Source organism: Camelus ferus, chromosome 21 (assembly GCF_009834535.1).
Source record: "Camelus ferus isolate YT-003-E chromosome 21, BCGSAC_Cfer_1.0, whole genome shotgun sequence".
Taxonomy (NCBI): Eukaryota; Metazoa; Chordata; class Mammalia; order Artiodactyla; family Camelidae; genus Camelus; species Camelus ferus.
Window position 1 is genome coordinate 11,019,271 of NC_045716.1, and position 13,865 is coordinate 11,033,135.

The 13,865-nt window shown below is 35.9% G+C and overlaps 1 protein-coding gene across 1 annotated transcript in view; it reads right to left on the reverse strand.

Annotated features, from left to right (window-relative positions):
• Window positions 1-2,046: 2,046 nt before the first annotated feature.
• MROH9 (maestro heat like repeat family member 9) overlaps window positions 2,047-13,865 on the reverse strand; it is a 60,141-nt gene continuing 48,322 nt past the window's right edge. The window contains exons 17-21 of the mRNA XM_014555905.1: window positions 13,598-13,750; window positions 13,386-13,502; window positions 12,696-12,798; window positions 3,838-3,900; window positions 2,047-2,279 (exon numbers count right to left, since the gene is read on the reverse strand). Of these exons, the coding sequence (XP_014411391.1) occupies window positions 2,047-2,279; window positions 3,838-3,900; window positions 12,696-12,798; window positions 13,386-13,502; window positions 13,598-13,750 (669 nt within the window). The remainder of the gene's footprint in view (window positions 2,280-3,837; window positions 3,901-12,695; window positions 12,799-13,385; window positions 13,503-13,597; window positions 13,751-13,865) is intronic.

Genomic DNA, 13,865 nt, shown 5'->3' on the forward strand with positions numbered 1-13,865 from the left:
TTTAAAAATATTTCCTCTCTTACTTCCCACTTGCCTCTTATAAACACCCTTCTGATTACATGGGGCCAGCCCGGATAATCTGGGATCATCTCCCCATCTCAAGATTCTTTATTTAATCGTATCTGTAAAGTTCCTAAGGTAACAGACTTGCAAATTCTGGGCATAGAAGAAACTAGATATCTTTGGGGAGGTTATTATTCAGCCTACCATACTTGTCATCCTGCTAGTTTAGAAGGTGGGAAAGAAAATTTGCCCTGACTTTGAAAAGTTAGGTCTGGGACATCTGGGTAATATGGAATAATATGGGTTTAGGGGTAAATTAAAATCATCTGTTCTTTCATTATTTCTAATATTAAGTAGTAGTCATAAATATCTGAAAATTTTTATTGAAGCATGAGAGCAACATGTCCTGTTAGCATTTTACTCATTTGGCAAGTATTCATTGAGCATATATTAGGTGCCAGGCACTGTGAATTCCAGAGTACTTAACCAAGTGTAAGATAACATTTGCTTTCAGGAAACTTCAATTTTGTGGGGCAGAAAGAGAAGGACCCTAGTAATTTCACTACAGTCTGATAAATGTAATGACAGATACACACAGCATTAGGGCAAAACATGATAGCAACACCCAGCCACTTGATCAAAGGGGACTGGAAATGCCTCTCAGATATATCAGTCAGGGTTCAATTAGAGAAGCAGAAAGAGAGGTTTGACCATAAGCAGTTGTGGGAGCAGATTAAGGAGTTTCTGCAAAGTTGTCGTCTTCACATCTGACATCTGATGCTGGAGTTTGAAGTCTGAAGGGCAGGTGGTTGGGAAGGGAGGGTGGGTGTACAGTGGAGAAGAGGGACAATAGCAGGGACCCACAAACTCGAGAATGTGTCAGTCTCTCATTTCCTCTAACACTGATGATGATGATGTGGGCGTCCTGCAGGAGAAGCTGGTGTCCTTTGCCAATAGAACCAAACCCACCTGGCCCAGAAGTCAGAGAATCTGAAGGAGTACCCACGAGAAGGTGGAGCAGCTACTGCCCCACAGCAGCAGGGGAAGCCAGCAGAGAAATGAAAACACGCATGAACTGCAAGTTGACCCAGCCCAAAGCCACAACACCCGAGCTGACAGAGGAAAAGGGGCTTGCATCTAACTACAAGTACTTCCCTGGGTGGTTTATACTAGGGTGGGATACAGGGGTGGAAGGAAGGTAAGGTGAGAGGAGTGAGAGGTGAGCCTGGAGCCTGGAGTCAAGCAAGATCACTACAGATCAACAGTTATATATCAACTTTCTTACAAACCAGGGAAGTGTTAAACTGGATCCTGATGGCCATGGGAACCACTAACTATGTTGACTATTCAATTTTCATTTCAAAAATTTTAAAGCCATTAATTATAATTAGCACAACACAGTCCTTCCCTTGAGTCTCAGCTCTCTCCATTCTTCTTTCCTTAACTGCCTGTATCCACAAAAACTCCCCAGCTTCTCCCTACACTCTTTCTGTCTCAGTATGTCTACCTGAAATAATTTGCCTGCTCGCCTTCCTCTTCCCCTGCAAGTTCCATTTGTTCCTTTGCAAATGCTGCCATAGGCAGCATTCATCTGAGCAGGATGGAAATAGCCACACTGTGTGTCACTAGACTGTGACCTTCCTGAGGACGGGAACCTTGTTTACATCATCCAAATATTCCCATGTCTAGGACAGAGGAGTCTGGTGCTTAGAAGATATTTGATAGATGCTTAGTTGTTATATCAAGCTCCAAGAGCCTCTCATCAAACTCTTTGCTTATATGATTGTTCAATTTTATTAGTGGCTTTGATGAAGTAAGGCTTCTGACCACTGTCAGACCAAGAGGCAACAAATTTCTGTATTTGAGTAGAGAATCAAAAAGAGACAGTAAAGGTTTCTAGCATCCTTCAGAAAAGCTACATATAGTCTCAAGTTACCAAGAGGGAAAGGAAAATCATTCCTCTTCTGAGGTGTGCTCCATAACACTGGCGAACCTCTCATTCTTTACCAGTTCGTCTTCATAATTATCCTCTACATTGGCTTCCTAATCATTCTTGGTTTCTTTAATCCCCATAGGACTGCCTGTCAGGTGCTTGGGCAGGTTATAATTATAAAGAGGCTCTAATTTTTTGATGTAGATGAAGTTAAAGAATCTTCGGAAGCTTTGTTTAATATTTGAGGAGGTCAGCGTATAGGCTATTTCCTTAAAAAGTTTGTGTGTTATTCCTGCCAGTTCCCTGATAGTAGGATCGTCATCCCGAAGCACTCGGTCAACAGCTGTAACAGCAGAAAGGCCATTAATTCAAGGCATCTCTCTCATAGTCTGAGAAACTAACCCTAAACAGCCTCATCACCTTTCACAGAGCTCCCGTCCTTCACTCCCCAACCCCAATTTGTGTTACTTTCACAAATAGCATTCAGGAAGTTTTTATCATCTATCCTCATCAGACCCCATTAAAAGAAAAATGGAAATATTCACTAAGCATTTACTGAGTGCCTATTATGTGCTAAGCACACTGCTAAATAGCATAAACATATATTCATGAAGAGGTTCAATATTGCTCATAAAAGTGAAAAAACTGGAATCAGTCTTAATGTTCATTAATAGAGAAGTGCTTAAAAATCATAAATATCATAAAATGAAATAGCACATACATATTAACATGGTGATGTAGACTCATATTTCTTGGCATGAAAAGATGTTTATGACACATGAGTAAGTGAAGAAGTTATAAAACAGTTGATAGTTTTAAAAATAAATAATCGCTTATATTCTTTAAAAATATCTGGGATAATATATAAACCAAAATGCTAATATCATTATATCCAGATGCTTATCTTGTGGGAATTTAATATTCTTTCTTAATAAAAAGAAATTGGGGAAAAAAAGGACAGATTTAGAAAAGAGAGAAAGGGGAGAAGGAGCAGAAGGAGGAGGAGGAGAGAAAGAAGAAAAGTATTCTGAGAGACGTGGTGGGAGAAGGATCGTGCTTAGCATTTAGCAGACAGTCAATAAATGTGTGCTGAGCAAACAAGTGAATGAATGAGAAAATGGAAAAGGAAGGAAGATGATGATGTGTCAATGTAGGTTCGTCAGTTGTAATAAATGTACCGCTCTGCTGGGGGATGTTGGTAACAGGGGAGGCTATGTGTGTGTAGGAGTATACGGGAGATACACAGGAAGTCTTTGTATCTCCCAGGCAATTTTCCTATTAATGTAAGACTGCTTTAAATTATAGTCTATTACCAAAATAAGAAGGAAGGCAGCCACCTTATTTTCTGCCTCACCTGTTTGTAATTCTGATCCCGATGGGGAAATGGACAGAGGCTGAGAGAGATGCTGAAGATCCAAACATTTTGATACAATAAATGTTACACTTTAATTTTCTCTTGTGCAAGTATACATTGCTGTACCTAAAATGTAAGTTGTCTGAGGGAAGGGACTTTGCTTTGTTGTTGTATGCCTTGCAGATAGAATAGTGCTGTCACATAGTAGATGCTAGAAAAATACTTTTTGGATGGGTGAATGAATGAATGAGTGAATTCTTAACTCTCTGTAGTTCCTAAGGATACTAAAATGATAGCTGGGCCTCAAATAATGAGAGGGATAGATGGGGAGATTGAAACAGAGAGAGAGGGAAAGAGAAGGATTAGAAAAGAAAAAAGGATGCCCTTAACCCAGCCCTTCCATTGATTCCCCCTTAACGACCTACCCACCATTACCACCATCCTCCCATCCCTGGCACCACTATGGAACTGGTATATAAATTGAATCACAAATAGTGAGGTTATTTAGGCCTATCCATAAAGATTTCATTAAAACTTCAACACTTACCCTCAAGCATGACTTCAAGTTCATCTCTGTGCAGTAAATAACCACCCAATTTTGCCAAGTATCCTATGTGCAAAGTAAAACTAAAGTTACCCCAAAATACATTTTGAAAATACATTCTCTGATATTATCTGGCTACCTTCATTGCTTTCTTCAAAGCAAAGCATCTCTAAATTATTCTTGAATCATCGTTTAGTGCTTTCAAATAATTATTATTTAATAAAACTCTTTATTGAGATATATGCATGTGTATAAATGTACACAAATCATAATAGTACTGTTCAGTGAATGACTACAAAGTGAATACTTCTAGCTATCACCTAGGTTATTAAACAGAATATGACTGTTATCCCAGAAGCTTCCCTTACGCCCTTCCCAATCTCCTTCACCCTTCCGAACATATTCTGCTCAGCATTACATTGTGAAGCTCATCTATGTATTTTTTTTTAACATAGCACTAGTTCATTCATTTCCATTGCTACATGACAGAGGTTGGCAAAGTTTCCCTGAAACACAGCCATGCTTACTGGCTTATTTGTTTATGGATTTTCTGTGGCTGCTTTCACCCTACAACAGCAGAATTGAGTAGTTGCGACAGAGACCGTATGATACTCAAAGCCTGAAATATTTACTGTTTGGTTCCTTACACAAAGTTTGCTGAATGTTTTTATGGGATATTCCATCTTACGACTGCAGCACTTTTTAGCCATTCTGCTAGTGATGGGCCATGTGTTGTTTCCAATTTGGGGCTATTATGAATAATGATGTTATGGTGGGCATTCCTATGCATGAATTTTGGTGTGCGTTTGTATGCATTGCTATTTGGTATATAGCTAGGGATGGACTGACTTACTGGTTAATGGATATGCTTATGTTCACCTTTAATCATTACTGTAAGATAGTGTCTGAAGTAGTTGTACCAGTTTTCACTCCTACTAGTACTGAATGAGCATTTCCATTGCTCTTCATCCTCTCTAACACTTGATATTGTTAGTCTTTTTCCTTTCGGTCATTCTCATGGGTTTAGTGGTAGTATCACATTGTGATTTTACTTTGCTTTTTTGTGATGATTAATAAGAGTTTTGTATATTTACTGGCCACTTGGATATTTCTTTTGTGAAATGTCTGTTCAGGTAAGTCTCATGCTTGTTTTTATATTTATATTTTCTCATTCATTCTTAGGCATTTTTAATTCTAGATACTAATCTTTTTTAATATTACACTGATTACAAACATCTTCTCCAATCCCAGGGCTAAACTTTTCCATTCATATTGGATTTTTTATTTTTTTGGTGTGTAATACATTAATATGCCTTGTTTAATCACAGAAAATTCCAAAACTTGTACTGTTTTTTTTTTTTTTTCCTTGTAGAAAAGCAGGAATGCTTTCCTGGACAGCAGATGAATGAGCAGTAGTTGTAGTCTGTATGTAGGTACAGTTGGAGCACTATGTTATGTATGTACTCTGGCTTTTTTTTTTTTTTTAGATGAACAGAAGTCTAATTTTAATATAGTCCAATTTATGGTAAGTGAATTTTGGGGTCATGCTAGGAAACCTTTGCTGTCTCAAGATCATAAAGATATTCTCCTGTGTATACTTCTAGAAGCTTTATTGTTTTGCCTTTAACACTTTTGGATTACAAATCCACCTGGAATTATATGGCGTAAAGTAGGGGTTGAGATTAATTACATGTGTAATTAACCCAGCACCATTAAGAGAAAAAACTGTCCTTTCCCTGTTGCTTTGCAGGGTCGCTTATATCACTTATACCATAAATTGTGTGGTGGGCAGTGTCTTGATTCCATTCTATCATTGTGTCACTTCCACACTACCTTAATGTATTAACGTGTCTTGATATCAAGTAGTATAAGTTCCTCAACTTCGTGGTTCTTCTTCAAATTATCTTGGCTATTTGCAAACCTTTAAATTTTCATGTAAAATTTATAATCAACCTGTCAAATTTACACACACACACACACAAACCCTGGTGAAATTTTTTTTTGGTTGCATTGAATATACAGATCAATTTGGGGAGAATTGACATTGTTATAATATTTAATCCTTTAATCCGTAAACACAGTGTATCACTCTATTTTCTTAAAATTCTCTCAGTGTTTTCTAGTTTGTATATCAGTCTTGTACATCTTTCCTTAATTTTTGGAGGGTGGGGGTGGGAAGGAGAGTATGAGGCAATTAGGTTTATTTATTTATTTACATTTAGTTTTTAATGGAGGGATTGGGGATTGAACCCAGGAGCCTGTGCATACTAAGCAGGCACTCTACCACTGAGCCATACCCTCCCCCCATCTTTCCTTAGTTTTATTTTCAGGTATTTGATGACTTTTGGCTCAATGTATTAGGCATTGAAAAAATTAATTTTCTATTGTTTGTAGAAACCCAATTGGTTCGTATATTGATGTTGTATTTAGAAAACTTCCTAAATGTATTAGTTCCAATAGTTTTTCTGATTTTTCCATTGTTCTAAATATTCAATTATTTATCTGTAAATTTCAAAAGTTTTATTTTTTTTTCCCAAACTTACACATTTTATTTCCTTTTATTACCTTATTTCAGCTTGGGAAAATTCTTGGTTGCTGTCTCTTCAAATGTTTATTTTGTCTCATTCTTTCCCTGCTATACTTATGGAATGGGTATGTTAGACCTTTTAACCATATCTTACATACTTGTGCTTTTTTTTGTATTTTCCATTTTTATCTTTTCAAGCTTTCATCTTGAGGCTGAATATTTTATTTAGACATATCTAATTCTCTTTCTCCCTTTTCAGTTCTTTCTAATCTGCTGCTAATTTCATCCGTTGAGTTCTGCATTCCATCTCATTAATCTTTTAAACATATTAGTCATATTTATTTAAAAACTCATATCTGATAACTTCAGTAATTACATATACTAGATTCTGCTTCAATTGTTTTTTTCCCTTGTAATTAAAAAAAATCTTTCTATATGTCTGATTATTTTTGGTTAGATCTCAGCTATTGTGTGTATGATTTTGAGTCTCTGGAAAATTTATCTTTTCCCAGAGAGGATTTATTTTTGCTTTTGGCAGGCAGTTAGGCTAGAAATAGTTCTCCTTAATCCAACAAGGAAGTTCGATATTCAAAGGTTCAATAATTATAAGAGCTGATCTATTTTTAGTTTACTCTGACTCCTAGGGTAGAGACAATAGAGATCCCAGCTGAAAAACCTGGAATTATTTACTAGGGTTCATCATTGGCAGTCCACTCTGAGCGTTTTATTCCTCCAGCTCAGTGAGACAGCTAAAATTTCTGCAGTTTACAGCCTCCCAACTAGCCTTTTTGCATTTAGAATTGGCAAAAGCTAAAAAGGAAAACAATCCCCAAATATCAGGCCTAATTCTTTTGGATTTTCTGTTATTTTGTTCTAGATCACTGCCTTTATAAAAGCTCTTAAATGTTTTCAGATAGATTTAAAAAATCTTTTTGTGGGCGTTCCTATTACCTTCATTCTACAAATGATAAAAGCTAATAGAGATTAAGCAACAAAGGTGAAGTTCACATGGCCAGTGGGTGTTCATTCTGAAATTTGAATGGAAGCTTATGTACACTCACCAGCATTTCACATTGCCTCTGCTTCAGTCAAAATAGTGACCACAAAATCACAACAATTCATTATTTTCATAACGCAATTTACAGATAGTAAAGCTCAAGATACTCTTATTGATGGGTGGCATATGGGCTTAAAAATGTAAGAATAATGCTTGAAAACAAAAACCTGTGTTGTGGGGGGTATCTTTAATCAGCATACTTTTGCTTAATTTTGTAATCCAGTGCAATTCCTTTTAGAATTAGATGGAGGGGCCAGATAAATGAATGAAAATTTCCCATGCTACAGAGTACTGATTTCCTCTATTGTCAAATTACTCCTTTATCTTTAGTTCTCTTACTAAAAAACTCCTGGGTTTTAGTTGGACGTGTGGTTGTCCAGCAGATGACTAGGCTCTTTAAGACTTCTTGTTCTGGTCTAATGATCATTTAGCAGAAGTTATATTTGCTCTTTAGAGAGATGGCTGTGACCTCTTGATATTTTTTCCTTTCCAATCAACTAGATGGAGCAAACATCGTGGACCTAATGTAGAAAACTGATGAGACTGTTAGAGCAACACGAGAGCTGGCCCTAGTCAACTTATAAGTTGGACTGTTACATGAGAGAGAAATAGACTACTATCTTGTTTAAGCCGTAGTTATAGTTGGGTCTTCCTTACACTATAGGAACTTACTTCATAAATACAATATTACCATCAAAGGAACAAAATAGGTGGCAAAATTAGGCAAAAACACCCGAAAATTATATTACTGATATGGTGTTTCCAAAAGTCACAAACTTTCATACAGAATTTGAGATTTTGAAAAACATGACAGATTAACCAAAATGCCACCGCGGCACACGTGGGTGGGATCTCAGCTGTGTGGAAGAGTGCAGCTGGTAGTGGTGGGGAGCTGAGGGACAGGAAGGGCAAGCTCCACCCATGAACGGGGCTGCTGGTCAGTTCCGCTCAACTGCTACCAGGCAGAAATGAGGCTCAGTGTAGCTTTATCTCCTCCCCTCATCAAATAATTGGAAACATAAATACCTATGAGAAAATTCTTAAATTTTAAATGTTGGAAGTTGTGACATACTGCTAGCTGTCAATCCAGTATCATCGTCCCCTTCTTGCCCATTAAAAAGAAACCCCCCCAAAAAACCCAAAAAACACAACACATTTCCAAGCATCTCTTGCAACTGATGGTGGCACTGTGACTGTTCTAGTCATTGGCAGTGTAAGATAAATCACTGGTTGGGACTTTGAGTAAAGCTTTGTAAGGTTGACCCAGTGACACCTTTTGCCCTTTACTTTGTTTCTTTCTTGGTGTAACCCTGCTAAAATGCTGAAGGTAAAAAGAAAACACAAGGATAAAAAGCCACATGCTAGGGATGATGGTATTATAAAACCATTGATACAATAAATACCTATGTAACACGCATCATTTCTCGTATGTGAATGTATCAGAGGATAAATCCTCTTATGAGGAGATTACTGAGTCAAAAAATATGCATTTCACATTTCGATGAATATTGCCAAACTGTTCTTAGAGATTGTAGCAATTTACACTCTGCCCAGTAAAAACTGTGTGGTATAAACCTTTTTGTTCTTTGTCAGTTTGATGGATGGAAACACTTTATCAATTCAATTTGCATCACTTTTTGGATGAAGCTGTGAAAATTTTATGCATATGAGCCAAATAATTCTTTTCATGCACTTTGTCCATTTTTCTAGTGAGTTGTTTGTCTTTTCTTAGGGATTTGTAAGGACTCTTTAGACAGTGAGAATTCATTCACCCTTTATATGTGATAAGTGTCATAAATATTTTCTTCCAATTTGGTTTTTGACTCTTGTTTATACTGATTTTGCCTTGCAGAAATGTTTACTTTTTACATAGTTGGTCAATCTTGTCTTTATGATTTTTACTTTTACTTAGATCTTATATACCCCATGATTATACAGCAAATTCTTCCATACTATTTTATCTAATTTTATTATTATAGTTTTATTTTTAGCATTTGAGCCTTTGACCGTCTGGAATCTATTTAGTGTAGAGTGGGATAGGAATATAATAATTTAAAAAATTCAAGATAGCTCACCAGGTGTCCTCAAACCATTTAAGGAATACTCCACATTTTCACCACTATTAGTTAAAGCCAGTGATTCACTTTAAAATATTGCATGTTCTGGCAGTTATTTCTGAATGATATTTTCTTCCATTTGTCTGTCTGTTCATTCCACATGTTTTTAATTACTGTAGCTAAATTAATATCTGATAAAGCTAGTCCTATCTCATTCTTTTTTGGTTAGATTTGCCTGAATGTTCTTGCATGGTAACTTTTCTACATTAATTTTAAAATTAGCATGTCAATTTTGAAAAAAGGCCCTATTGATATTTTGATTGGTATCTCATTCCATGTATAGACTCACTTAGGAAAGAATTAGAACATTTAAAATTTTGACTTTCTTTTCCAAAATATGGTTTACACCTTTCTACTTAAATTTTCTTTATGTCTCTCAGTAATGTTTGCAAATCTTCATAGAAATATTGCATGTATTTTAAAGTTTCTTTTTAGGTCTTCCTTCCTTCAGTCTGCATGATTTGCTAACACCTAGAATTACTTTTTTTTTTTAGAATTACTTTTTGTATAGGGTGTCAGGTAGGAATTTGTGTGTGTGTATGTGTGTGTGTGTGTGTGTGTGTGTGTGTGTGTATTCCCATTGTTCTGGCATCTTTTACTAGACAGCCCATCATTTCTGATCTGATATACTCTCCCAGTTCTGATTTCTATGTTATGTATCTGTGTATGTATGGATCTGTTTTAGGCTTTCTATTCTGTTTCACATGTCTTGGTTGTCATTCCTTGAGTGAGACAAAGATTATCTAAAATTTGTTAGTTATAATATATCTTCATATCTTGGTCTTTTGCTCTTCCACATACCTTTAGAATCAACTCATCAAGATCTGTGAAATTATCTGTTGTTATTCTTATTATGATTGCATTGAACTTATTGATCAGTATTTCTCAATGGGGGCTTATTGGGGATTCTAGATGGGATAATTTGTGAATAGCACTGTTAGATTATTAGCAAATATTAAGCATACTCCTTTAACATCAAATACTATACCAACCTAGAAGCAAGCTGGCGAGGGAGCTTGGGAGATGTAGACCATAGAGGTCAGTTTTTTGAGGGACAGAAAAATGCAAAACAAAAAAATAGGAATGGTTTGGGACGTGGAAGTCCTATAGTTAAGTAGATACTGTATGTCCTTGTGCAATAGTTTATCCATTTATTCTTTAGTTGGCTGAAATCCATCCATCAATAATATTTTCAAGAAGGATTCATGATAGTGAACTTATTCTGAATTCTTGTGTTTTGGAAATGTTTTCCTATTATCCTTATAGTTGGATGTAATTTTGATGAGTATAAAATTCTTCATTCACAATTTTTTTCTACTTAGGATTTTGTAGGCACTGGTCTACTATATTTTAGAGTTGAATGCTGAAGTGGAGAAATCTCGTGCCAGGTTTATTTATTTTGTAACTTATATGTGACTTTTTTTTTTGCCTAAATCCTCAAAGAATTCTTTAACTATGAAGTTCCGTAACTTTATTAGAAGTGTCTTAATGTTGCATTCTCTATAAAATGTTTCTTGAAAAATTATTTACCCTCAGTATATTTAATCAATTTTTTTAAGTTCTAAAATTCTGTCTTTGAATACTTTTTTCTACTTGTCATTTTTCTTCTTCAAGGATATTACTTATGCATATTTACACTTCTTTGATCTATCTTTTGTATCTTTCATTGTGCCCTAATTTTTCAAACTGTGTCTTGCTGGTTTACATTTTATTTTGCTAACATTTCTCAATCCTTTACTCTTTGTCCTTTACTGGGTTATCCATAGTTTGTATTTTCTCTTCTATTGGTTGCAATGTAGTTTTTTTTATAATTGCTATATATTTTTCTTATACTTTTGCCGTGTACTTTGAAAGCTTATTTTTTGTGTACTCCCATTATCCCATTATATAGTCCCTGTGCACTTGTATCTTTAGGTCTTTTTTTTTTTAGATCTTTATTTTAAAAAGTTTTGGATTCACAGATATATTTACCATGATTTTTATCTACTCTGTAGAAACATTTTCTAAAATTTGTTTTTCTTCTTTCTTTCCTCTCTTTCCCCACTTGGAAATACCTCTTTAGAATGATAATGCCATTTCCTTTTTTAATTACTTATTTTTGATCTTGCAGTATGATATACAGAGGAGTATTTGTGGAATGTTCCAGTGTAGAATTCAGAGTAGCATGAATTCTTTCTGGTTTGAAATAAAGGTCTTATAATACAAGGGTTCTCTCTCTCTCTCTCTCTCTCTCTCTCTCTCTCTCTCTGTGTGTGTGTGTGTGTGTGTGTGTGTGTGTGTGTTTCTTTACTCCTCTCTAATCAACACAGATAGTGAGCTCTAGTGCTGATCAGAATTTAATTGGTTTTCTATCTTAATGATAGACTCCTCTGCACAAGTGTGATATGACTCAGTATTTCCTCATTCTTTGTTGTTCATACTACTCCATGATGCCAAATGGGGTCAAGGGAGGATCCCACCACCAAGTTGGGAACTCACTTCCTGTCATTCAAAATAAAGGATTATTAGTTCTCCTCTTCATGGTGAGAATCTAGTGGGAAAAAAACTATTTGGTCAGGTTTGTCCAAGGTCAAAAACTTTAGCTGTCCTCTTTTAGAATCTTCCTGCACTTCCCTAATGCTACATTTTCTTTTTTAAACTTTATTGGATTTGGTAGCTCTTCCTCTTCTGTTGTAGTTTGTGGCTACAAGTGCTCATGTTTTGTTGCAGATGGCATTTAAAAATATTATTCTTACTCTTTGGGTGGTGATTTTTAAGCAGTGAAAGGGAATAATTAGTAGTGGTTTGTCACCATCTTAAATTTTGAAATTTATCCTGTTGAATGTACTTTGTATGATAATTTAATCACATGGCTACACTCATTGTGTATTATAAAATAGAACTCTATTCTCATCATACATATTAACTTCTGCTCATTATAGATATCATCATGACAAGTGCTGTCCATCAAAACAAGGAACATTTGTAATTTTTTTCTTTTTCTTTTCTTTTTTTTAGTAGAGGTGCCTGGGATTGAACCCAGAACCTTATGCATGCTAAACATGCACTCTACCACTGAGCTGTACCCAAGTCCCTAATTTTTTCAAGGAAGATTTCCAGCTGCTACCCTGTTCTTTACCTTTTAAAACAAATTAGAAAATGAGAATTGAATTTTACCTACCTATTAAAATAACTGATGCTCTCCTCAGATGTGTTCTGGAGCTCCTCAGGTATCCTAAGGTATCAGATATTAAATCTGTAATGTAGTTCCCGTGAGAAATAAGCTGAGAATAAAATGGAAAAAAAATACTCTCTCACTTCTTGAAAAAGCACATTTGTTCTCTCCAGAGAGGCTTCTAAAGAAAAGAACTTGGTTGCTTACATCAAATCCAGGCCAGTTTAAAACTTGGGGATTTCTATGTGTGAACTTTACTCTTCTGCTTGCAGGTATTATTCAGCTTGTTATATGACACACAAACTTTGTGTTTCCAACCTTTGGGTAACATTCTTCCATCTTCATTTGTCTATCATTGCAATTCATGCTGGTTTTCAGAGAACCGGCTCATTAGGCCGTGGGAAAATAATTCCAGCTTTTCTTTTGCTGATCTGAAATGCTGTTCCTAGTTTTACACTGCTCAAAGTAGGTGGGTTGGAGGAAGAAAAGATAGATGATCAACCTTGAGGCAGAGAAAGTGGAAAATTTTAATTTTCTCTGGTCTCAAGCCCTAGCTGTGACTGCTCATTTATCATCTTTCTTCACATTCCTTCTCCAAGATCCACTCTTGTGCCCATCACACTTTTCATCACTTTGGATAGCCTTTAAAGTTCTTTCTGTAACTCTTACAGTAGTAAACCCTGGGGGATCACTTACAAGGTTGTTACAGATGTTGAGCACTACCAGCTCAAAACTGTAGTATTCCTCATTGAACAAGTATGATGTCGACCATTTTAATTCTGAGGCACAGATTCCTAGTGTATGTTTACATGCCTGTGAAGTAGAAAAAGGACAATAAATACCTATTCATCCAGTGTTACATAAAACATTGTGATTCTCTGCAAAACTGAGAAAATCACAAGACTTACTTTAACTACTCTTGCTTCTGTATCTTCCAAAAACAGGATCAGAGGCACCAAGCCTCTGAAAACCACATCATTTAGCATCCATGTGTAATGACTCATGTCCCTGAGTAACTCACCAAAGTGTCGAATGGCCATACTCCGAATGCCTCCATTACTCTGAAATACGCACGCAGAAAAGATCCCATTTGAGGATATATATATATACACACACTCACACACACACGCACTGTATACTATATATAGTATATATACATACATATGCACTTCATTA